The sequence below is a fragment of the Siniperca chuatsi genome, linkage group LG11 (genome assembly GCF_020085105.1).
Source record: "Siniperca chuatsi isolate FFG_IHB_CAS linkage group LG11, ASM2008510v1, whole genome shotgun sequence".
Lineage (NCBI taxonomy): Eukaryota > Metazoa > Chordata > Actinopteri > Centrarchiformes > Sinipercidae > Siniperca > Siniperca chuatsi.
In genome coordinates this window covers 9682252-9708917 of record NC_058052.1, presented here as the reverse complement: position 1 = coordinate 9708917, position 26666 = coordinate 9682252, and the positions used below count along the sequence as shown (strand labels likewise).

The 26666-nt window shown below is 43.6% G+C and overlaps 1 protein-coding gene across 6 annotated transcripts in view; it reads right to left on the bottom strand.

Moving 5' to 3' along the window:
• LOC122884658 (signal-induced proliferation-associated 1-like protein 2) overlaps positions 1-26666 on the bottom strand; it is an 88666-nt gene that overhangs the window by 3411 nt on the left and 58589 nt on the right. For 2 of the 6 annotated variants that reach the window (XM_044214860.1, XM_044214861.1), the window contains exons 10-19: positions 21746-22000; positions 17991-18137; positions 16372-16475; positions 16104-16192; positions 14347-14720; positions 11606-11848; positions 8275-8413; positions 4625-4844; positions 3042-3173; positions 326-443 (exon numbers count right to left, since the gene is read on the bottom strand). In XM_044214860.1, coding sequence (XP_044070795.1) covers positions 326-443; positions 3042-3173; positions 4625-4844; positions 8275-8413; positions 11606-11848; positions 14347-14720; positions 16104-16192; positions 16372-16475; positions 17991-18137; positions 21746-22000 — 1821 coding nt within the window. Of the gene's footprint in view, positions 1-325; positions 444-3041; positions 3174-4624; positions 4845-8274; positions 8414-10399; positions 10454-11605; positions 11849-14346; positions 14721-16103; positions 16193-16371; positions 16476-17990; positions 18138-21745; positions 22001-26666 lie in introns of those variants that run through there. The other 4 variants (XM_044214865.1, XM_044214863.1, XM_044214862.1 and 1 more) reach the window with 4 other exon arrangements.

Genomic DNA, 26666 nt, shown 5'->3' with positions numbered 1-26666 from the left:
GGATAGCATTGTGTTGTGTGTTTGTTAGTTTCCCATTTACAGAGCCAGGGCTGTGTACAAACACTGGAGTTTTTTTCAGCGCACACACTTAACGGACAGCTAGCGGACCGTGAGGAGATAATCGCTGAATTTGACAAAAAGACGTGTATTGTATTTAGCGATTATTTCTGCTGCCAATGTTAGTGTAAACTCTGTGCCTAGTTGTGGTTGCTAAACTATGATTGAACAATCAATGTTCGAGGGGCGGGTTTTAGTAAACAGTAAATTATTTAATTGCTACTGGAGCGTTGGTGCTTGTGTGTTTGTGTTTGTTGGTAAAGCCTACCCTGCTTCCAGCGCTGCTCCCTCCGCCTCCACCACCCGTCTGGTCAGCTCTCTTGAGATCTGCAGAGCCTCTGCCCGCTGCATGTCCGTCATGGTGCAGAAAGATGCCACGCGCTGGTCTGGAGACAGAACAGGTGACGTAACAGGTCATAATCTGCCTTTAGCATCAAAAACAGGAAACGTGTTCAGTAACGCATTTCATGTTGTCAGCATGCATCTAAAATAGAGCAGAACAACACATGCATGCATCCCTGACAGGATGAGGCGATTCATTCATGCTTTGTATGAATGAGCGGTTCTGGTTTAAGCGCTGTTGCAAAGCCACCAAAGGAAGTCCTCCCATACTGAGAGACCTATAACCAGACAATAAGGAACAAGGTGGTAAACAGAGCATTTCTTGACTATCACAGATAAAGTAAGTCCCTTGGGTGTTCCTCCGGTGCCCTCGCCCCTCTGAGCTTCCTCTGACAGCTGTTTGGCTCATAATGGCCTGGATCCCAGAGAGCTGTAAGGCACCAGTCATGCTTGTTTTACCATATCAGGCCCTTAAGCTTGCTCAAAGCCCCATGGAAAACCCAAACTTGGCATGTTACACTTGGGGACTGCTCGGTTTTGAGGCGTAATGCTCTTTTCTTTAGAAACCACTCTCTCTCTCAAGCCCTTGGTCTGACACTAAAGATAAGAGGATCTGCATATTCATAGAAAAGATTAAGGAAACTTCCATTAATTTAGCCCCCAAATGAAAGCTAATCCACTCCAAGACAAAAGCTGATCGAGCCTGGAGTTGGTTGTTCAGACGAGGCAGGAAAGGGAGACCAAGCTCTAATTTACATATGAATGAACATTTTCCTCATATTCGATGGCTGCATCAGAAAGATTAAAGACTGCTAGGAAAGCAGTGACGGGCGCAGAAAAGCAGCTTGTCATTTTTGCGTGAACTGGTGTCCAGATTTACTGGACAAATGGCTGAAAATCAAAGACAAACAGATTACGCTGAAGAGAAAACACGACAATTTATGTGAACAAACTGTGCTGTATTTATTTTAGGGAATATTAAAAACATATCCAATTGCTGACAAAGAGAGCTTTCAGTGATTGTACCAAAATTTTGTTGCTGAAATTCACCAAAGCCATTTTTAATTCTTTCAAAAGTCATCAGGGCACTGTGGTTTTGTGGATGCTGCAAGCCAATCCAAACTGCCTTTTTGCATCATGAATATGAGCAGTCTCTCAGGATCCTGAGGCTGAGGTTATGAATGCTATAAATGCTTTACATCTCTGGCAACATCTTTCTCCCCTGGCCCTAAACAGAGCTGGTTGAACATCCACAATGGCAGCCTGGAGCCACTTTATACTCGGCAACAAGGCTCCTGTTTACACAGCACTTTTCTGGGCCAGCCAGGCTGCCGTGACAACTGCCTTCTTGCTGCCAGTCAGACTCTGCATCATCTCCACTGATTCCACTCTTGTTAAGGGGAGACACCCCAGGCAAAAACGCAGATTTTTCATGCACTGGTCAATTTTGAGATTTTGGGCTATTTTGCTTCCATAACATGTCTTCTTTCAGACTGTTGGAAAGAAAACGTCCAAAATACACATTTAGGTGTTTATTTTACTACACTGGCTATTTGTGTCTGTAGATTTATCCTAAATTCACCAAAAGTTAGCATTAGATAATGCCTCATTTGCATATTAAACATACAATTTCAGAAAACTTGAAGTACAAGAAAGAATTGTCTTAATGTAAGTAATCAACTGGGGAAGTTTCACCTGTAGTGTCTTGCTAAATGTATGGAAATTTACAATACATATCTTTAAAGGCTGTTTTCTTGAATGGCATGTTAGCGTTTCCGTGACAAATGGGAAACACACTGGCATGAGAGCGGTCGAAAAAGTAATTAAACTGGGGGGAAAAAATGAACAGAAGTGATGACGCTGACCATGAAGTGGCTGAGGCATGTCAATGCTAATTAACTGAAAATAGAGTGTGACTGAGTGAAAAGACAGATTTCAGTTTTGACATGAACACATCAGTCATGTTGTCTAGAAAGACAACATCCTGCAAGTCCACATACATTTATGTGAGTACTCGATTCCTAAATCACTTGTTCCAGAGTCAGGAGCCACCAAAAAACACCAATACTCTAATGCAGCCATTCAGACAGGTTATAAGAAACAACAGCCGCCCTTAAAAATGAAGGAATTTCTATTTCTAAGGAGGGAATCTGCCACTTTGGGCCAGATGAGATGTCTGTCATTTGTAGAAGAAAAAAAATCAACAACTTCCAGTGGACCATATTCAGACTTAAGGGACAAAAGACCAAGAGAGGAGCTGAAATTACCCCAAACTATCAATCCAAGTGTTGAACAGTAAAAAGCATTGCTGTAAGAACTCTCCCTGAAAATTGGCTCCATGTCTGTGCTGAGAAATGATGGCTCATTTTTCCAAGTTACAGTGCTTGATGGGAATCACAAAAGGCTCAGAGCAGAGGCGCAAAAAGCAGAAGGATTCCCACAAGTCACCTCCTACAACACTTAGGAGACACTAGCAGAAACACAAACACAAAGCGCACACAAACCTGCACATTCAAGCGAGCTAGTACTTGCAGATTACGGACACACACACACACACACACACACACACACACACACGCTAAGCAGCCAGGAGGAGGGTGGAGGTTACACAAGGTGCCAGCAGCTTCAGCCAGGCTGGTTACCTTCAAAGGCTCGTGCTGCGTCAACCAGGTGAGACCAGTCCAGGCCTGAGGCAGTGTCTGGGAGGGGCATGAGACCCGGGTCGCTGAACTTGGACCTGTCCGCCAAGGAGCCGTCAGAGAACCAAAACTCATCTGCAGAGACAGGCAGGCACTCCGATCAGTGTCTAGGCCTGTCCTGGGTTTAGGGCTAATCTCTGAGTTGCCCATCAGTTTGCATCAGAGCCGACAAGAGGGGTTGGGAGAGGAATGGAGGGGCGGAGAGGGGGGAAGGCAGGGGGTTTATTCAAACCAGTTATTGCTGCTAAACTCCAGCCCTGCACACCAAAACTCCTAGCTTGAATCTATGCTAACTAAAGTAGCTCCTATCCAATCATACCTTCACCTGAGTTCAATTCTAATCTGGATGCACTGAAATAACAAAGCCTCCCAAAGGTTGCAAACAATTTAACTTTGAAAAGAAATTTTGTATATATGTGACAGCACGGCTAGAGTCACATTAAACCACCTTCTCTGCATAGCACTCGCAAGGCGCTGTCTGAGGGGCGATAAATGACTTGTCTAAGTGAATGTCTTCATGTTTCAATCAATATCTCCTTTCCCTCCCCTCTGTCTCGCTTGCCCTCCCTCCCTGTCAGCCCTGAAAGACGGAGAATGCAATAAACAAGCTCCCATTCTGCAGAGAGGCATTTAGAAAAGCATGACTGGAGAAGCAGAGAAGAGACAGAGAGAGCTTGAGGTGGTGCTGACACTCTCCTTTCAATTTAACCAGCATCTTGGAGCCTGAGTGATTCACTGTTTACCAAATAGGGCTGTTTCAGTAAGGGAAAGAGAGAGCCTGTGTTCTCAACTACACTTCAAAACAATCGAGAATCCATCAGGTTGACAGCCAGAAGAGGCCAAAGAGAGAAACATCTTTCTAAAAGCCATTTTCTATCTAACGACAGCAGCTGGAGACAGATGAGGAACGGTATGAAAATGAGACAGGAGGGATAGAGAGGGAGGCAGGCAGGGACTTATGAGTGAATGAAACATAATGTATGACAGACATCGTAACACTCCTGATGGAAAAATAGGCATGTTCATGTTCATCTTCAAGACCTGCAGTGGCACAGGCAGGACACATCACACCTCTTATCACTAATGCATATTCAGTGGATGCTGGGAGAACAGTAGAATACTAGACAGCAGTGACAGGTGTCTGCTTAATGCAGACGGAGCGGCAGGCCCCTTGCAAATTGCACGCCTCACCCAGTTCCAATTAGTTGGCTATATTGAGGAGTGTTACTGGAGTGTGTACCAGTTGTGCTAATGATATCGGTAGGACACAAGTGGCTCTTCAAACAAGTATCTATATCCTAACTCTTATCTGGTGCCAGAGAAGAGGAATGATAATCCAAGAGCAACATGCAGAGAAAGTCTGCATTAGCCTTCCTGTCTCTAAGAGGTATTTTAATAAGAGTTCTGTTTGTTTTCTTTGAAGCAGCTTCTCTGCAGTAGCCTTGATGATGTCTAGTATTGTACACATTTATAGGCGTTTCTTTAGCACTAGCTAGGCTAGTGAGAGTGTCCCTGTCTGTACTTACTCCTTAGGTTGGATGCTCCCTGGTTGTGGATCATGCGAGGAGGCAGCGTGCTGTGGTAAGGTGGGGTGGTGCTGAATAGGATGTCGTTAGGCATGGCTTGGTCCAACATGGAGCTGTGTGAGCTGGCATAGGACGAACCCTTACGGTTACTACACACACTCTCGTCTGATAGCGTCCGGTATAGGGAGCGTCTCGGTGACAAACTACCCACTGCTGACACCTGAGAGAAGGAGAAGGAAAACAATTTGTCAAACGATACTCACAACAATGCGATGACTGGGCTGAATGACCTACAAACCCCCAGCGATGGCCCAGTGTCTACACCTTCCCTGTGCTTTGCCTTTCCTCGGCACAGCAGGTTTACACGAGTGGGCAGCTGGGTGGGTAAGGAGGCAACATCAGGGAGCAGTGTCAGGAACCAGTTAGTCTTTGCTCTCAGGAAAATGCAGATGGATTGAGCACAGCTGGAGAGTGTCTGGCAGAGTGGGAAAAACAGGGAACAGGGCTTGCGGAGGTGGTGACAGAGGTCACTGTGCCGAGGCAGCCAATAGTCACTGAGCTTAATGTGAGAAACTACAGCAAGCAGAGACTTAGTGTAGTTGCCACAATACGAGATGTAGCTCCCTATGCAGAAATGGCCATTTCAGGGGGCTACGTTCTGTGCTTACCTTCGGTTCGGACTCAGAGACTCAAAGTGTTTGAAACCATTCATGTAAAAATCACGTTTAGTTGGAAAGCTATAGGAGACTCGCGCAGCTTTCCCTGATATACATTGATGTGCACGATTCCTCGTTTCCCCGAATCTCCCCGAGTCACAATGGTCACATTTATGGGAAATAAGGTTGAAAAATGCCAGAATTTTCCATTAACTAAACCAGCATGTGCTATTGTCCAGGGATTGTCAATACAGATAAATATACAGGAGTTCCACTGTGCTCTAAGTCAATTTAATTAAGGGCTCTATTCAAAACTCATCATATTTGAATAAACTCAGTACACATTTTCTTTGGTTTGCAAACCAGACAAAGACCCAATGAACACAGTTCAGTGAAGCGGTGGGTATAATTCTGATAATGTACGAACATAGTACAAGTGCGTTTGCTGCTTTGTGTGTATTCTCTAGAATAGGACTTATATCACAAAGAATCTAAAGACTTATAGAAGCCAATGCAAGGCAATGCAGAGGTCAAAAGGCAACACAAGGTCAGGATGAACAATCACAAAAGCTTGAGAAAATCAGCATCGTCCTGAGGGGATGTCTTCTGTGGAAGAATTATACAGAATACCACTGCAGGGATACTCGAGTTTCATGACTGTGGCCAGAATTTTGACAAGAGGATCTCCTGTTTAAACACACAAAACCACAAAAGCCAATCCAATCCATCATTGTCCCTTCTAGCTTACATAAATATTGCAGGAGTGACATCAAAAGTAGCCACAAATGATATGCGGGGCAGTTGGCCAGATGGGTAAATGTCTGCCTTTGGCTTCCCAGCTGTAACCAACACTAGACTAGTATCCCCACAAGCCAACACCCAGCCATCTCCATTTCAAACACAGATCCCCCACAAATCCCACTGTGAGAATTTAACAAACAACTAGTATGTCTTCAAAAGCAGAGATATATACTAGAATTCAAAGCAGCATGCATACATATTGCCCCCAAAGAACATCTGAGGCTTTAATTTTTTTTTTAACAAGGTTGTCTCTTAAGTTTTCCCACCCAACTTTACAAGATTAGACCCCATAAGGTTCTCGCTCATCAAAACAACTTTAAACGGGATTTGCTGCTCTCTCATATAAAGCAAAAATAGCACCGATTTAGAGCTCCATTAAATAGAGTCACGGCAAATGAAACCATTTGCAATAGGGCTTAATGTTTTCTCAGAAGACATCTATTTATTACATCTACAGCATCAAACCAGGCTCTCTGAACACATCTTGGCACTGGTTAACTGAACCTGCTGTGCACATTACGCAGAAAATATTGTATTAATCAAACCTGCAAGATTATGGACTATTTTAGTATGTCTAAATCCACCTCAGCTGGCAACAGTCCTCACTCTGATTTTTCGATTTTTTTTGTACAACAGCAACACTCTTATCAGTCGAGGCAGCAGTGATACATCCAACTAGATTTTTCCTGATTTCCCTGACCTTCCTCGCTGCCCGCACTGAACAAAGACAACAACCAGCATTAGAACCCTTTGACGTACCACTCGGGAGGATGTGTTGGACAACCACCTATTCAGATGCTTTTTTCTTTCCCACAGGAGGTTCAAAAGAGGAATGTTGTGGGAGAATAAGCTGTGAACGGCCTTTCCTTTACGTCAGCCACACAATAGTCTGCCTGTCTGTGGAAGGGCTTCCCAGCGGACACAGCGGCTGGCAAGGAAAATCTCTCTGCACCTGCTCACCCACACAAAGGCATCGGGTGACTACCGGAAGTGACACATGCATTAACCTTTACCGTAGACTCTATTTAATTACTTAGGAGATTAAACAAGTAAGACTGTGTTCAATTAGAAATACATCAATGATGTTTCTAACATTGTCATTACTGTAATTTGATTCTTTTACGTGTCAGCTAATGATTGAAAACATGCAGTCCCAGTGAAGCTACTCCCAGAAAAGAACAGTATGTGTTCATTGGGATCAGATGTGTATATGGTTGGAGTGTTTGGCTCTGTGCCATCCCTCATGCATCTCTCTTCCAGATTGCTTTTCCACACATTGTATTATTGCACTGAATCAGACTGGAGAGTGAGATTACAACAAAGACCACACTTCTCTTTGAATCCAACAAGCAGCCCTGTGCACCTTTGTACTGGTTACTGCGCTTTCCTTCTCTGTGGGAAAACAAAATAGTATCAAATGAAGGGAAATCACAGCGCAGGCCTGATACACCTGCTTTCATTTTAGACAGCCACTGACACTGCCTGGTTCTCCACATTTGATATACTGTAAGCCCAGTGCACAATCGCAAGACAAGCTAATCAGTGCACTGAGATGCGTCATGTGAAGGCCTGCCTGTGCAAGAGGACATGCCTGTCTTCTCTAGGGATGAAGTGCATTTATATTAGAATTGAGCAGCATCCAAAAATAACCAATTTGTATGTCTCCGGGGTCCCTTCCTGGTAGATAATGGATGGGGGAAGGGGGATGGCGCGTGGGGAACTGAAGATGCAATTAATAGAGTCTGCAGGACCCAGGAACATCAAACATCGATGCACTCTCTGCAACTCCCTGCCTTTAATCCATGACATCGCGACTGAGCAAACACAGGCCCTGTTAAAAATTAAATTAACCAAACACTCTGTGCCAGTCAATGGGGACTGAAAGGGTCTTGTGTCGGGAGAGACGAGCTTCATCAGCTGTGGTGTTCAGTAGCTGGGCCAGCTGATAGGCAGGAGATGTCCTGCTTTTACTTGCTTCCCAGCAAGAGGTTATCTGCTCTGGTTCTGGCCTTGTATGTACTACGCCTGTTAGTCAGCATGATAAAATAACCTTAGGGTTTGCAGTAGATCCTTACAATGTCATGTAACCATACTATCAATCATTACTTTTCAACAGGTTTTAGTTGTCCGTGTGTTAAACAGAATATCACGTAATTTAGAGGTTAGTTGGTCAATCAGCCACAATAACCTCACCTTCCGACTTCTGTCTTCTCCTGGAGGGCTATCGGGCAGCATCATTTTAAGGTATTCTTCTTTTGAAAGCCTCTGCAGTGATTTTCCATCCCGCTCAGCAGCCTGGAGCCGGCAGGCAGCCTCCTGTGCATACAGCTGCCTGTAGATGATACAGAGGGCACAGAAGAGCAAAGCTCATCAGAAAGGGGCATGAAAGCCACAACCTGCAAGGGAGGCCTTTGGCCATCACAGCTTGGGTCCATCTATATAGAAAATAATGTCAGTATCACACAAAGGGTTCAGGTGGATCCGTCTTAGCATGCCAACATCAGGTGCCTCCCTACTCCATGCTAGTCTGCTGATCGTGGGGTAATGGGGCTGGAGAGGGGACCTAGGGAGGGAATTTATTTCCAGTCTCATCCTGTGCCATCTCACTCTGCCAAACCCATGATTAAAGAGACTGAAGAACACAGCCAAGCACTGAGTGGTAGAAAGGAAGGAAAAAAATTACATCCAGAGACAAGTGCAAACCACAAACTCTAGGGGAGTGTTCAGACAACAACAGAGGAAGACATGAGAGCTGTTAGACAGGATTGGAGAATGACCCACAAGAGGTGACATGTTTTGTTTTGGTGGCAGTGGTTGTCAGTGGGGTATTTTCAGAGAACATTTACATGATTTTGAGGCTGTTTAGAGGGGAGAGTGTGACTGACCTGGCTGGTGAAGTTGTGTGGCTGTGAGACCTCTGCTTTAAGTGAGCAGCCTGTGAGCATGACACACTGAGTGCTGTTGGCAGGGTGTTAGATGGCCGCAGGGGGAAACGCTAGATGGTGAGACGATGATACCACCTGGCTGCAATGGTTACCTAGAGACACTACTGCTGAGAGTTGTCCTGTTTTAAGCTTTTGGCACCATGGCAACCAAGCCCTAAATACATCGCAAATGTCCATGTGTGATTGTCAGATGCTTTCTGACTGATCCACGAGATCTCTGGTTCAAGTGCAACTAAATTGAGCTCTATATACTGGTGGTTTGGTGCTAACTGTGGGGGAAAAAAAACTTATTTTCCCTATGTATCCTGACTTAGCTCTTGACTTTTTTTTTTTTTTCTTTTTTACAATTTGTTCTCACATGATTGATCCATACTTACGAGAAGCCCTGACCTATGCAATTAAAGGTTATCCTACTGTGCAGGAGCGTCTGTTAAGTGCCTACAATGTGTAATACATTTTTTCTTGCAAAGCAGGTCCTGAGTATGGGTGTGAAAGAAAGAAGGTATGTTTTCATCCACCTCTTATAAATACAGTTCACAGTTGTAATTTTTAGGCTTGGCTGAGGTGGAATGTTGGCATATCAAAAAGAGAAAATGCAATAAAGGCTGATGGAAACAGATTTTTTGATTGCACCTTGATGCAGTACCTTCTTCTGCTTCTTCTACTGTAGATAAGACATTAATGTCATGCTACCAATCACTATTACAGGCCTCCACTCCACCAGACCAGGCCAAGAAATAAAGAATAAAGAGTGGGTGTGTCGGGGTGCACCACAACATTCCTGGTTTGTGTCCAGACTGGATTGCTTGTTGCATGTCACACCCCCTCTCTATCACTACAGCGGCTGATAAAAACACCACAGGGTGGTTCAGAAGAGACATCTTAGGTGGGAAGCAGCATGAAATGGCATGATATATCAGAGTTACTGGTGCTCAATTAAACATGTGATATTTACACATTTACTTGAATATATTTGCTTCAAGGTAATCAACAGCAAAAATGCACTGATTCATGATGATTTTATTTTGCCAAAATTTCAGAAATACACATAAAACTTGATCAAAATTTTAAAGGAAACACAACTACAGGAATTCAGAGAGTATGTTGGATGAGGGTCTAACAGGAGGAAGTATTGGTACACAGCAGTATGATTCTGTAGGAGATACAGCAGAAATGTCACAGCCAGTGATGCACAGCTGGTTGCCCTCCGCTCTCAGCATGTGCCACATGGCAGGACTAGCACTTTAGACCTGCCATGAGAGACGAGTAGGACGGTAGTCTGGGACAATGGGTGGGGGGTAGGGGTTGGGATATGTGGGGGAGCAGGCTGGGTCAGATCGGGGCCACAGGGTTAACTTTGACTGACTGTGTACCTGGAATGCTCAGACAGCATTTTAAGAAGGAAGGCTAACAAGCTCTCCGCTCCTCTGGAACAAGAAGCAGAAGCAAGAGAGAAACAGCGCAGGGTTAGGAGCATTGTTATACATCCTGCATTACATACAGCGTTAGCGCAAATGAGAAAACTTTTTAGAAAGGGGGAAGAGAAACTTCATTATGTTAGAACAATATCTGTGAGTAATATTAGGCCATTCATCATGAGGCACTGTTATGTAAGATGAAATAAAACTGTAAAAATATATAAACAAACAATGGGGAGGGTAACTGAATTACAGAGCTTTTTCATAAGTCGGCAGAAGATGACTTCAGTGCATGCGATCAATCACATATCCCTTAAGTGGCAAATTTCACAGCCTAAATGAAATTACTTGAGAGATAGAGCAGGGGGTTTCTTCCAGGGCAAATCTCACATTCTATCCTCCAAAATATGCCCAGAGCCCACACGCAAACACCTTTGAACAAGCACACTCACACCATCAAAGCTGTGTTTCAATTTTACCATCAATGGCTCTCTGTTCTCTACAGCAAACCATTTAATCATCAGACAGATACAGTCAGTCATCACTGCTCATATAAAGTCTGAGGAGAGTATACATTCTCAACCTGGCTGAGTGACTGCATACATTCCTCTTCCTTTGCGATATTCCTAGAGGCTATTCTGTGGCAGGTGTCCTTGGGCTGCATGTGTGACAGCAGTTTGTTGTTGAGTGCGGATCATTGCTTGGCTCCCAGCAGAGATGCTGATCTGGTAGAGGCTTAGCCTGGCAACCCACAGGGACCCGGCTTCACAGGAACAATCAATAACCACAAGTGACATGTGCCAAGTTTATTAGGTCCGCAGCTTCATTGAGCTTATTTATTTTGTGGCTGTCGGCTTCAATCAAGGCCAGTTTATGCCCACTGGCTGGGCTGATAGGAGGGTAACACTTGTATTGGAATGGGTCTGGCTCAAGTGCATCAGTAAGTCTGGGAGGAAACAGCTCTGCAGTGAGAGAAACAGTGCTGACGAGGCCAGTTAGCATGATTACAAAGTGTGACATCTAGCTTTGCATGGTAGCTAGTATTGAACTTAATGTGAAATGAACTGTACTAACTTTTTTTTGTTTTTGTGGTATAAGAGCATATTTGGTGATGTTCTCATACATGCGCTCTCTTGCTTTCCCTCTCACAGACACACTCACCCACACTCTGAAAAGTTGGGAGGTCCCTCAGTGCTGTGGGCATCATCATCAGTCGTCTTCATGCCCACTGGAAGTTTGCAACCGGACTGTGGGCGTGTCTGTCCACAGGCCTCTGAGCTGGGCCCTGGCCCCGGCTCTGGCCCTGAGCTGCTGGTCTGGGGGATGGTGTACACCTTGGAGGAGTCAGCGGACATACAGTATCTGGCACCACGGGCCAGGGGACTGCCAGAGTGGTGTGAGCCACTGACCAGACAGCAAAAAAATAAAGCATAATGTAACTCAAAAGTGACCAAAATGAATGAATTTAAAAACAGAGAAAAAAAACATGAAAGCATAAACAAACAACAATGAAAAAATTTGGTCAGATTTTGAGAAATAACAGGATGATTTTTAACTTAAAATGAGTAGTGATAGCTCAGCTATGCTGTTTGCTTACATAAGATGACATCATTTCCTCCACATAGAGTATAGTCAAGCTAGATCACATCTATCCTACATTGGAAGATGACTCACATCCATATTCCTGCTGAATTTTGTCCTTTTAATTTTTAGTCAAATATCAAAACTACATATTTTTCCTCTTACCTGTAGTGCTATTTATCCATCCAAATTGTATTGGTTTGAGTTGCCGAGTTTTGGAGATATCGGCCGTAGAGATGTCTGCATTTTTTGAATAAAATGGGACTATATGGCACTCAGCTTGTGGTGCTGAAAGCGCCAAAAAAACTACATTTGAAAAACTCAACAACAATGTCTCTTTCCAGATATCATGACCTGGTTACTCAAGATAATCCACAGATTTGTTGTGAGCAGTTTCATGTATGAACTATGATCTTTCTACTGAACCAGTTCCTACATGAAACTGCTCCATAACTCGGCAACTCACACCAAAACAATCTAGATGGATAAATGGCACTACAGGTAAGAGGAAAAGTATGTATTTTTGATTTTGTGGTGAACTGTCCCTTTAAAGGGTCAGTGCACTCCAATGATAAAAAAGCATATTTTCTGCCATTTCCTTGTTTATGATTATTGTTTCCGCTTTGTGAAAATAATTAGAATAACTCCATATCCATATACTACATCCTCATTCAAGTAATGGTATATTTATACAGGATGAATGCATCACATTTGACAGTGATGTGAAAATGAGCCATGCATCAGACAAACAGTACTCTGCCTGTCTTTGCTCTTTTTAAAATGACATTGCTTACATTGAATTTTTTGCAGTTCTCCCTCCCCTCAGAATAGCACATCTACTGTATTTCCTATTCATCTAATTAATATGAGGGTGGACAGTTTGTGTTTCATGTCACCTGCCTGGTTAGGATTCATCTGTTAGCTGCTCAATTGGACTCAGATTTAGATAAACTGCACAGGTTCATAAAAGATGTCAGGTTTTTGGTCCTAATGTTTTGTTGTTTGCTGGACAACTTTGTGCAAACACAAAACACTCTCCTAAAATACCCTGTGACATCAGAGCTGGCTTTAGCTGGAGGCACTACATACTCTGTTTCCATATTCATGACCATCTGGGCCACACCCTGCAAAATGTGCTCCTGCTGCTTCACTGTTTGTTCAGATGACACTTTGGTGTCAAAGACCATTACATAAAAAGTGGGAAGCATCGGAGTAGTCAAGGTGATGGCATAGGCTCATTACTCATTTCTGAATGATATCCTGGAGTGGACAGTTCTGACGCCTTCCAAACAGGTCAATGATCTGAACAGATTGTGGTAACATAATCCTGTATGGCATAAACAAATAGATACCCATTCTATTTCATAGAGACAGACTGTGAGTGGCTGCAGGGCCAACCCTCTCTGACACCTCTCCTCTTTCCCAGATGGGCCCCAGTCTGGTGAGGAGGACTTGGACGACAGTGTGATGAAACCCCCCATTTTGCTCTAGCCTGACAGCAGCCCCACCCACCAGCTTCAGCACAGCTGGATGAGTCAGGCTGTGGGGTCAAGAGCGAGGGAGCACGGCTGGGTGAAAAAAGGTCAGCTAACAGTCAGCAAAATCCTTTTGTGCACGTGTTTGTTTCTGTGTGTGTTTAAAAGAAAAGGTAATGGACTGAAGAGCGCGGCGGCGGTGGTGTATGTGCAAATGTAAATCCACATGTTTGAACACAGTGGATTGTGATCTGAGCCATATACCATGAAAAAGGTGTGGTGTGAGCTGTGGGTAAATCAATGACCCAACACTCTACAAAAGAATTATATAATTGGCCATAGAGAAGAAAGAACATCAGAGTCACCACTGACATTAGCTGGAGTCTACAATGTGGTGACAAATAAAAGGAAAAAAAAACAACATGAAGTCTCCTAGTAACGTGTTCAGAACAGCTTCAATGCTCCTTGGCATAGATTCAAGTCTCTGGAACTCTGCTGGAGGAGCGGACACCATTCTTCCAAAGGATATTCCCTCATTTGGTGTTAGGATGATGGCTTTCTAACATGTAACTCCAAAATCTCCTATAGGTGTTAAATTGAGATCTGTTGACTAAGAAGGCCATAGTATATGATTCACACCCCTTGTAACCTATATGGAAGCATTTGTTATGTTTCTCCCCTCCAATCATCCAGGTTTATTTGTCACCCATCTCTATCTTACCCAAAACACACTTTTAGCTGGAAAACGGCAGATATATGCAGCTAAAACAATTAGAAATGATACATCTAAACGTCTTTTAGGGGAAGAAAGTAAAATAAAACACACATCCTGTCTCTGCACTGTACCTTGAATGGGATGAGATCTCGCTCAGGTCGCCGATGCTTCCTTCCGTCACATGACTAGACATAATGGCAGAGGCGTAGCCCTGTGGCAGGTACAGTTTCCCATGATCCTCTTCTGATGCGCCATCCTCATGGTGCTCTGATACCCAGGGGTGTCCCTGCTCCCCCACTCTGCCCTGCAGCAACACCCGGGCCCCAGGGGCCATGCAGGGATTAGTGTCGATGCCGCTGTCTGTGGACGCCCCTTTGATGTAAGTGAGGCCCAGCATCTCCGGGTCCATCAAGTCTCCAGAGCCAAAGTGCTTATCGTCGCTGTTGCTGGAGGCGTTGCTTGAGAGAGTGTTACTACTTGAGTGGCTTGAGTTTTTATCACCCGTCTGGTTGAAAGAGAGAGCAAGAGGGGTGAAGAAGACAGAAATACAGTAAATCAGACAAGGTCAAATAGCAGGTGCAAATAATTCTTACGGTTGTTAAAACATTCTTGGGGCACCAGCGGGGTATGGGTTTACCCATCAGACTACATCACATGTTTATGTGTCCCTGACTGAGCCGACAGCTGGTTTTCTTGAGGCCCATGATACTAGCAGGCTAGTTGACAGTAACAGGAAGGAATACAAAGAGAAGATGCTGAATGTCACACACTTTGTTTGTGACCTCCTAAATTCTGGTACTTGTGTGAGAGATCTGCATGATCTGGCACCTAAATCAGTTTAAAAGTGGTGTTTAATATTTTCATCAGCTATTTCATTCTGTTCTGACCAGAAAGCCAGAGTTGTTTATCATCAAGCTGAAAACAAAACATTATATATATATATATATATATATATATATATATATATATATATATATATATATATATATATATATATATATATAGCTACATTATAAATCAGCAGTCTTACAATTCAATTTGTTGACCCAAAAACAGGCCTCTAGTGAAGGGGGTTAACAGTAATGCTTAATTAGAGAATATAAACCTGTCATGTTGTCTTCATTACGCTATGCAAAACACTGCTAAATCATGGAAACTTAAATCACATCACATCAAAAACAGCTACTCCGATTTGAAAAAAAAAACAAGCTCTTTGCATTAGGGGAAAGAATGCCAAGGGAATAGTTTAAATTTTTATCCACTGGCCTGGGTTAATGCAACACTGGCGGAAAGCACTGAAAGATGTTGTTAGCTGTATGCACGAACCCTCCAGCATGAAAGGAGAAAGAAGAGATGGAAAGAGAGATGGTGTATGGGCCTGTATGGGTAAAAAAAAAAAAAAAAAAAAAAAGATAAGTGAGAAGGGAATATAGAGAAAGGGGAAAATGAGAGGCTCGAGCACTTAATATATTCAACCTTCTAGGAAAATGTGTCCTAGAAAAGTGTGAGACAACCAGAAACGGTGATGAGATGAGATGCCCGTTAGCATGCTGATGAAGGGGAAGTGATAAGTGCAAAGAGCGGCTAGAGGGGACGACATGAGGTTGAATACCCCAATTGAGTGCTGGTTGCTGCAAAGCCCATAAACAAGGGCAATCTGACCTCACCCCGATTCAAACACTGATGAGGTGTAAACCAAGTCTGACAGCGCAGAGTTGGGCAGTGCAAACCACTCTACTCCACATGTACTGTAGAGGCTGCATTAAACTCGGAGCTTTCAAACATTGTGTCCTTCAAAACAAGTTTGCAGTGAATTTCTAAACACTTTCATTAAATGTCATGTGGGCAGATTCTGTCAAACTGAAATTAAAGTAGGTCAGACATTTACCCTGGACAGCTTGTTGGGAGAGTCTTTTCCTCCTTCTCTTTGCTTCAGAGGGTTCAGGATTTTGGTGGAGGGGATGTGCCATTTGGCCTCTGTGGAGCCAGAAGAAAAAGCAGAGTGTAGAGAAGTACCATTTATGAATAGACAGCACAAATCACAATAAGTGCAACTGATGAAAAGCCCTGGGTCACATGTCTTTTAAAACATTATATATCTAAACATTAAATGCACCTGAATCATGACTGCTTAGATGAAAGAACATCAGACTCACCTGCAGACCTGGTCCTCTCCAGGGTGGGCTCCCTCTCTCTGTGGATCTCTCCGTCACCCCCCTGGATGTCCCCTGCCCGCTCATGGAGGATAGGGGAGGGACACCTGGAGAAAGAAAGAGGAGGGAAATGGGCTGTAAATTATTTTCTGTCTATAGAGTGTGCTCTGTATTCTAGGCAGAGAAGGGCTTCAATAGATTTACCACAGATGTACAGCAATTAGCTCAAGATCATTTGAGGTCGAATCACTTGAGCTTATAATAGAATAAAGAAGCTGCCAGACAACTTTGACAAGAGACCTCCTTTCATTCGACTCGGCATGCCAGGCGCTCTCTCTTGCTCTTGACAAAAGGGAAAGAACAGCGAATTTTTCAATGTGGGTCTTAATTAAACCTTTAAGAGCTAATAAAGGTTACAACAGATGAACAGAGGCCACTGTGTCTCGTGATCTTTAGCTAAGACTAACTGGAGATCAATCGGCCCGTCAACGCGTCTGTTGTTCTGCATCGTGGCAGCTCTGACAGGGCACAGTGATCCCTGAGGGTTCAGTGCACTGTTGAGGCCTCAGACAGAAAAGCAGCAGTGTGGAGCTAAGCCTTTTGTCATGGTTCGTAACCACTTTACAGACAGACACTGGTCTCTGATGGATTCTGCCCATGTATAAGACTCAACCTGACAGATGTGAAGCCACGCTGCCCTGCAAACCATCATATGATTGAAAGCAGGAAAAAGAACAGAATATTGAAAAGAGATCTATATTGATATGTACTGTAATGAGGACAAAACACATGATCTGAAAATTTTTGATGACAGAAAGAAATTATGCTGGCTATAATCATGTTGACAGACGCTACAAGGTCTCTCTTTGCTGAAGCCTCTTCCTACTGCTCTTTCCAGAATTTTTGTTCTTTTGAGATTATCTTTAACAGAAAATGTCTTTTCAATGGCTTTCTCCAAAATTACAGTGTAGTTGGGTAAAGTGGCACTTTAGTCACAGTAGGATATACTGAAGGACAAGAAAGAATTCTTTATAATCACTTCCTATTGTACATAAGTGCTCCTCCTTTTCATTCATTTCATTCAATATTCTTAACAGAAGAAGGAAGATGTGCTCAAAGTTACAACAATGAAAAAAAATACTGTACTTGGCTTGGATTTTTAATGGCTATAAAACGGAATGGTTTAATTTACAATGTGCCCATTTACGTTTGAAGTAGCCTTTATTTTCTCCTGAATTAAATCATGAAACCAAGGCTTTGGGATGATTGAATGGAAACTATAATAATGCATGTTAGATGAAAAAAAATCTCATACATGAAACTCATCATCCTCCATCATCTTCCCTCATTTAAGCTCTGGATGTGGTATTAGACCAAGGCAGGCATAATTTTATTGTTTAGTTAGATCACTTCCTGCAAAAAAAGAGTGACGACTGGCCAAAAGCGCGCTGATGATTTGGTCATTTCATGTGGAAAAATTGCTGTCATTTCGCAAAATTGCAAGTTCTCAGAAATAGAGCTGCGACTGATTGTAGCTGCATTCATTACTGCAAAACCGCATATTGCTGGAGGGACTACTTAGAGGCTATTTCAAAAGAAGTAACACTGCTGTAGTCCCATACCCATCATATCCAGGCTGCTGGGACCAGGTGCTGCTGCCGCAGGGTCCTGGATCACTGGAGGAGGACTGGTTACTGGGGGAGCTGCGGTAGTGCTGGTCTCCCTTGTTACATGAGGTGACCTGGGGGTTCTCCATATCCTGCATTGTCCTGCAGAAACAGAGGGGCAAAAGTGTAAAACACACTGCCATAGATGTTCAAAACTTGGGCTGCATATGAGAATATTATATATATGTCTGTGTGTGTGTGTGTCTGGTGTGTGTGTGTAGAGTGACATCTTCAAATTGCTTGTTTTGTTCAGTCCAGAACCAGAAGATATTTAATTTACAATGATATAAAACAAAGAAAAGCAGAGAATCCTCACGTTTGATATGATGAAATCTGCATGTTTGACATTTCTGCTTGATAAATGACTCAAAAGATTAGTTGATCGTAAAAATTGTTAATGATTAATTTTCTGTTAATCAAGTAATTGCTATGCTAATAACTTCAGCACTACTCAACTTTGAAGCGATTTTATACTCAATGCCTAAATTAGATTTTTGACTCTCTAGAACTGAAAATTCACAACAAACTGGAAAAACTTCTTTCTCTTGCTGCCCAGCAATAATGACAATATTTCTGGGTCTCACTCCAGTGAATAGTCCCTTGCATGTGAGCACCGTGGATAATCTCTAAGAAAATGTGAGAACTGTCAGTGAGGGAGAAGGTGTCTGTTCTCCAAAAACAAACAGAAACAGAGATTAGTTATGGTAATAAGCCTGAGTCAGTAATCCAGATGGCGAAGCCCTGTGTGTGTGTGTATGTGTGTGTGTGTGTGTGTGTGTATAGAGTAAAGACAGAAGTAGCTGAATGTAAGAGGATGCTTGAGATTCCTGCTTTGAAACACAAACTTGACTCTTCCTTTAACGGGTCATGTGTGAAAAGATAGTTCAAGAGCAGTCTAATCATTTACTTACTTTGACCATTATCTTAGCTCAACTTTTCCAAAGCGTGTTTCACTCTCTTGCAATAAGCCCTGATCTGACTTAATATCTTGAGACAAGAGGTTTCTTTGCTTACTTTCGCCTGGTCAGAAAAAGCTTGCGGACTGTGGCCTAGAGTAAAAAATAAACACTGGATTAGAGTTATGTGTGCCATGTGCCTGGAGGCCTACCTTTTAACCAACACACCAAAGTAGTTAAATGGCCGGACGGATATAAGACTGCAACATCATAGACAGGATGGCTTTCACATTAAGTCTCTAGCCAGGTCTAGCTGCATACTCTATACCTTTCATCTATCTGTCTTTTTTCTTATGTATTTGTTTATATAATGAGTTTAGGATTGGGTCTGAATTAGGCTGGTGTCCCAGATGACAAAGCGTGTGTATTTTCTACCTTCTTTTTTAAATACTTACATCCAAACAACAATGCATTACAAGTATAGAGGAACATTCAAAGATCAGAAACATGAAGGTACTTTTCATAAAAATAATCCAGTAGGCCCTTATAATTCAAAAATCACAATATAAATGTCCATTTCGAGGCGATGAATTCTTAGCATCAACCCTTTCTGCTTTGTCATTGGGTTTCCTTTGTCTAGACCTCCATGGAAAACTCACTAAACTGTCAGTAACTCAGTCGCAGCACACGTCATTGAACGCTTTGGCCAGATCGGTACATTTCCTCCCCGGCTGAAGTGTTAGTCTCCTCAGCTGGGTCTAGGCACTTTAATGTGAAACAGCAGCAGCTGCTCTTTGTTCTCCTTCTCTTCCTCCCTTGACATAATGTAAAGTTCAGGGGAGATATTAAACATAATTTTTCTCTCTGTGCTGCAATAACATTTGAGGCTACAGAGATTAGTGGTCTGTCTCAGTTGGCTGCATAGAAGGTGTCATTTTTTACGGTGCCAAGTCTGGATTCAGCTATATGTGTGGATGGGATGATGCTTTATCTAAGCTATCAAGATCCATGTGTGTCCTATAGACCAGTGGTTCCCAACATTTTCTGGTCAGACGTCCCCCCCCCACAGCCCTGTCGGATGAACTCAAGTGCCCTTTTACTGACACCACCTGTCATGTTCCAAACATGTTCACTTGAATTTACACTGTGTTGTTATTTAACACTATTGATGATATAAAAGTGGATATTATTACGACAGTCTTTTAATACAATTGAACTGTCAATGTTTAGGTCAGTTTGGTCACGTTTGCATTCGTACTACTACCACTTTGACTGGCAGAAGCTGGATGTTTCAACAGTTTATCCATTACTTTTAGCAAAATATTTCCATATTATCCATAAATCAGGCTATCTATTTCAACCATATATCCATTACTCTTAGCTGTCTATTAACCATTCATTCATTGGGCTACTTTTAGCTAACTATTTCAATCTTTTATCAATTCAAATCTTTTAAAGTTAACTGCTCATACTTACATGCTTGCTCGCTAAATAGTTCATTCACTCTAAATCACAACACATAGTTGATCAGGCGTTACAGCTGACTCAGTATACATACATTCGGTTTCGCTTCTGCGTGTCCACACAACATGTATAAGCTAAATGCTAAAAAACAAAAAACCCATCAAATAATCTATATGTTGATTTAGTTTTCTAGAATATGTGACTGTATAATATTCCCTTCCTCTCTCCCTCCCTCCCTCTTCATTCTATGACTCCTTCATCCCTCTCCTCTACTCCCACTCCCTCTGGGGTGCTACATATCGTGGTCCGGGGAAGAGCACTCTCTTTGTTTCTGCAGTAATTGGATGAGATGAGCTGAGCTGTGTCAGTGTCCCCATCACCTCCTCCTCAGCAGGGTGCAGGAAGAGGGAGGGAGCGGGGAGTAGGAGTGATACGGAGAGAGGAAGAAAGGAGCGAGGGAGAATGGAGTGCTCCCACTGCCAGGGACTCTGATTAGGCAGAGAAGGCGGCCATTATCCCAGTATAGTCAGAACAGGCAACATGGGGGTGGGGGCGTGGGCAAACGACACACACACACACACAGTGGAAAGGTTATCATGACTGTAGGGGTTTCATTAGAATGAACAAATCACTGCTTTACATGGCTCAATGGAGATGTCCAAAAGAGACACAGTCTAGGACAGGAACAAAGTCTGAGTGTGGCCTTATCATCTAAAGGGAGATGAAAGTGAATCCGTGAATTCATTGGACTAAAATGCTCCATTTATATGTATGCAAATAACTGAACACAATAACAGCCCCTCAAAGTGTTACTGTGGCTCTTTTCTAAATGAGAAAGGCTCAGAGTTCAAAGATTTCATCTCAAAGGATTGGATCTTTTGAGCGTCATGATGTTTGATCTCAAGCTTTGTTCTGCCTAGCTTTCTGAAAAACTTGAGTAGAAAGCTTGACTTCCAAAAATGTCTTAAAAGCATAATTTTGTTCATTTGCTTTGTTACATTTTTGCATCCACTTACTTTTTGCGCCACTGTTAATAATATTGCTGTGACTTTATCTTGATATGAAGTTTTTACTTTATTTGCACTCTCACAAAAGACAAAAGTTGAACATTTTTAGCTGGTATCTGTGTAATGCTTAACTTTAGTCTTACTGTACATACTATATGTGGTGAGAGCTTCCTGCTAAATAAGACATGACTAATGAAAGTTGAGATTGTTAGCTAGTGGTCAATACCTGGGGCAGCTAATGATGGCAGATAAATACATTTTCAGTTGTTCTTTAATTTATATGTACAACTCTGGCCATAAGCAAACAAGAGAAGAAGGGCAGTGGAGAGAGGAAAAAGTTTACCTGGACCCATCTGGTAACTTCCTGTCAAAAGAGGTGCTTCGTGGGATAGCTGCCTGGTGCTGCTGGAGGATCTGCTGGCACTGGAGGCGATCAGGGCCCTGCGTGGGCGAGCCTCGGGTTAGAGGTGCTCCAGCAGCTGTGGGCACCCGATGCCAGGTGGTGTTTCTCCTGAAGGGTGTCTTGTACTCGCAAGGTGTACCCTCGCTGTCGACCTTGTACTCCACCATGGGTATGCGGTAGAGCTCGGAGCAGCCCCTGAGAGGGAAGGAGGATGGGGAAAAAAACAAAGAAGGTTAAAAGTCAGCAATGAGGCCAGGTTGAAAAGGCTACAGTAACATACTAGTTGTATTGCAGGTTACATTCCTTACAATAGCGCCTAAAATCTCAGCTAACCTAATTCCAATTACTATGAACTATGTTCACCTGTGAGTTGCTAACTTTGTCAGTGTCATGTTTGGTGCTGCTGAGCAGGTTGGGTACAGTGGGTTCATCTGAGCTGAGCAAAGCTGCATGTTGCTGATGGAAGTGGGGTTGGTGAGAGTGAACCTAAACAATGAGCTAAAAAGACGCAAAGAGGCAACGTGGAGCTGAGAGGGCCAGCAGTGATAAGTCTCTGTGGATTTGTCACATTACACATAATGTAAAAATATTGCAGCTTTAATCTGATGAAAATATTACAACTGCCTGAAAAGTATTTACTATGGAGAACACAGTAGATTAATCAGTGACCAAATCATTTAATGTAATAAATCCCATTATTTTACAATATCATAATTCCACAATTATTACTTCAGCAGCGCACATATATCTACATTTGATTTAAAACATTTTATTCATTATTGATGATGTAATGAATCATAAGAATTTAATAGCTCAAATTACATTATTAGTCATTTCCTCCCTCTATCTCCATCCCATTACTGCTAACAACACTGAGGATCGCTGGGATGGACAAGGCCTATGATGCCATTTCATGCAACATTAATCTTTGGGGCTGGGCATAGGCTTGGTGTGTATGTTTAGAAGGATGGGGGGGGGGGTTACAGGGTGGTGGGTCAGGGTTAAACAGCCTGGGTGCTCTGCTAGCTCTCCAAACCGATCTCAAGCATGACCCTAACGATTACACTGCCCTCCCCCTCTAAAGTCCATTTTCCAGAATCCACTGGGGGGTGGAAAGCTGTGTGTATTTTGCTGTGGTAATAAATGTACACACAACAGAGCTTGAGGAGGGTGCGCTGGCTGATTGCAAAGGCTGTGGTGGAGGGGGCGAGTAATCCATCTCAGAGAGACCTTTTCATCAAACTGGGCCATGGGTGGCTGGGCTGTTTACAGCCAGTCTCTCACTTGAGCTGTAGGTGTTACAAGATCTAACAAGAATATCATCCTTCGCTTCCTCCTCCTCCACCATGTCGCCTGTCACCTCTCACATCTGGTCAATGTCATCGATAAGCTGGCATCATCCATGATGAAGGACTGTCAATGCAGCATGCATCACTGGTTTGATATATGGGACAGTGAGAGTAATGAGCGAAATTACAGCATCAGAAGATCAGGTGTCCATAAATGAAAAAGGAATTTATTTTGTTGGGTGACTGAATGTGTATGAGGAGCCTGGAGATTGGTGGTTTAACAGATAATATCATTAACCTACTTATTTTCATTGTGTATCCTGAGGTCTTTCAATCACTTTTTTTCATATCAGAAGAAAAGGATGCTAACAAGAGTGTTAAATCCTCCAGACTGTTGGTCAATTGTTTTTTTAACAGGGTCTCCTAACCCACTCATTACCTTGATTAACTGTGCATGTGTGGTCACGCCAGGTTGCCACACATCATTACTCTCCGAACAGGATAAACCTAGCTAACAGCTTGTCAGCATGAAAGGTCTCAGCCATTGTCTCTTGCTCTGCTTTTTGCACCACAATGACCAAGAACTGACAAGGTACATTTCTCTTATGATCCTAATATTCTCCCTCAGCGGCCCTGTAAACTTAGCTGAAAGTGGAAATTCCCATCGTATTGGCCTGATGTATGCAGAATGTGTTTCTTGTTTGTAATGTATAGGGGAGACTCAGACTCCCTGTGTATAAATCATGGAGAAACTGCAGGAAACGGGTGTTTGGTTAACAGTTAAACCTGAGCAGGAGGCTGGTGGTGGAAAAGAGGCTGTTAAACACATCCAGGCAGCTATAAGGAGAGGAGGAAGCCAGGAGCTGGTGAGAAATAATAATAGTCTGCTTCCTCTTGATTCCACCAAGAACTGCTGCTGCACTCTTCCAGCTAAATGTGAGGGGCTATAAATTATACCACAATGGCCTACATAATCCACTGGCGTACCACAGGGCTGTGTGCTGAGCCCCTTCCTTTACTCCCTCTTCACACTCGACTGCAGGCCTGCGCATGGATCTAACGCCATCATCAAGTTTGCAGACAATACTACGGTGATTGGTCTCATCAGCAACAACGATGAGACTGCCTACAGGGAGGAGGTCCAGCACTTGGCCACATGGTGCTCAGATAATAACTTGCTCATTAACACCTCCAAGACAAAGGAGCTCATCGGGACTTCAGGAAGGAGAGAGGAGGCACACATGACCCCATCCACATTAATGGGATGGCTGTTGAGCGTGTCTCCTGCTTCAAGTTCCTGGGGACCCATATTTCGGAGAACCTGTCCTGGACCACCAACACCTCCTGCCTGGTCAAGAAGGCTCACCAGCGCCTCTTCTTCCTGAGGACACTGAAGAAGAACCAACTGTCCTCAGCTATCCTGGTGAACTTCTATCGCTGCACAGTAGAGGGCATCCTAACCAACTGCATCACAGGGACTCCACTTCCAGCCATTGAGGACATCCAGAGGAAACGCTGTCTACGTCGAGCCTGCAACATTCTTAAGGACTTTCTTAAGGACTCCTCTCACCCCGCCCAGAGAGGCGGGCGCCTCAGGTGCCTTTGGACTAGGTCCAGTAGAGTGAGAAACAGCTTTTTCCCAGAGCTGTCTTCCTACTGAACTCTGCCCCCCGCTGATTACACTGTCCCCTCATATACTTTAACTTAAATGCTGCTATATTGATATTGTTTTTTCTATATGTACCACATGTTCATTTGCACTACCAGTGCAATGTCCCAACTAAGATGGCCCATTGTTATCCAAATGACAAACCGTGGGTAACAAAGGACATCAAAGACATCCTGAATGCCAAGAGGAGGGCCTTTACTGATGGTAATAGGGAGGAGGTGAGGGCAATCCAGGCTGACCTGAAGGTGAAGATCAGGGAGGCAAAGGTGAAGGTGAAGTACAGGAGGAAGCTGGAGTGGAAACTCCAGCAAAACAACATGAGAGAGGTCTGGAGCGGCGTGAAGAGCATCACTGGCTTCAGACCGACTGGCAGCAGAGGAGTTGAAAGCAGCTTGGAAAGGGCCAACAAACTTCATCTGTTCTTTAACAGATCTGACACACCGGCTCCCGCTCATCCCCCCTCTAACTCAGCTGCTGTTGGCCCTCAGACTCCTCTGAGTCCACTGCCTCCCCCTCATCCATCTTCCTGGGAGAGTCCTACTCCCCCCTCAACTGGCTCTCAGGCTAACGGCCCTCTTCAGACTGATGGCCGGCAAGCACGGTGAGGATCATGTTTTTAGACTTCTCCAGCCAGGCCTGCTGGCAGTGATGCAGGTGGATGCCCCCCCCCTCGGGTCCTGGATTGTTGACTACCTGACTGACAGACCACAGCATGTGCGTCTGCAGCACTGTGTGTCGGACAGCGTGGTCAGCAACACTGGAGCCCCTCAGGGGGCTGTCCTCTCTCCCTTCCTCTTCACCATCTACACCACGGACTTCAGCCACCACACGAGTCCTGCCACCTTCAGAAGTTTTCTGATGACTCTGCTGTGGGATGTATCAGCGGTGGTGATGAGACTGGGTACAGGGCTGCGGTGGGTAACTTTTGCCTCATGGTGTGAGCAGAACTAATCTGCAGCTCAATGCGACAAAGTCTAAGGAGCTGGTTGTAGACCTACGAAGGACCAAGGCACCAGTGACTTTTCATCCAGGGGGTCAGTGTGGACATTGTTGAGGACTACAAGTACCTCGGACTAGATATGGACAATAAACTGGACTGGGTTCTGGAACACTCAAGCTCTTTACAGGAAGGGCCAGACAATGCCGGACAATGCTGAGGATGTTTTATGGTGGCCAGTGCTATCCTGAATGCGGTTGCATGCTGGGGCAGCAGGTTGAGGGTAGCAGACGCTAACAGTCTCAACAAACTAATCCGTAAGGCCTGTGACATTGTGGGGGTGGAGCTGGACTCTCTGTTGGTGGTGTCAGAGAGGAGGATGCTGGCCAAACTACATGCCATTTTGGACAGTGTCTCTCACCCACTCCATGACATGCTGGTCAAACAAAGGAGTACCTTCAGCGAAAGACTCCTCCCCCCAAAATGCACCACAGAGCGCCACAGGAAGTCATTCCTGCCTGTGGCCATCAAACTCTCTAACTTCTCCCTCTGTCAGTCTATATGACCCTAAGTCATTAAACTGGACATTGTATCATTAACATCATTGCAATACTTGAAATATTGTGCAATATTCTGTGTTTAATACTGATATGCAATATACTCTTTTCAGTTTAAAATTCCCTATTTATTATACTTATTCATACTTCTGTTACTGCTGTGCAATATCCACCGTCTCATAATCATCTTAATAAGCTACACTTAACTTGACAGTACATGCACTATTACTTATTACTTATATTATTACATTGTATTATTATACCGTACATACTTATCATTAACCGGTAATCCACTTGTAGTTTACACTTTAATTTTATACTTAAATCCACTTGGTACTTCATTTATCTTGCCTGTATTATAGTGTATTATATTTGATTGCTTTGTACTTCTATTCCTGTGTGCACTGAC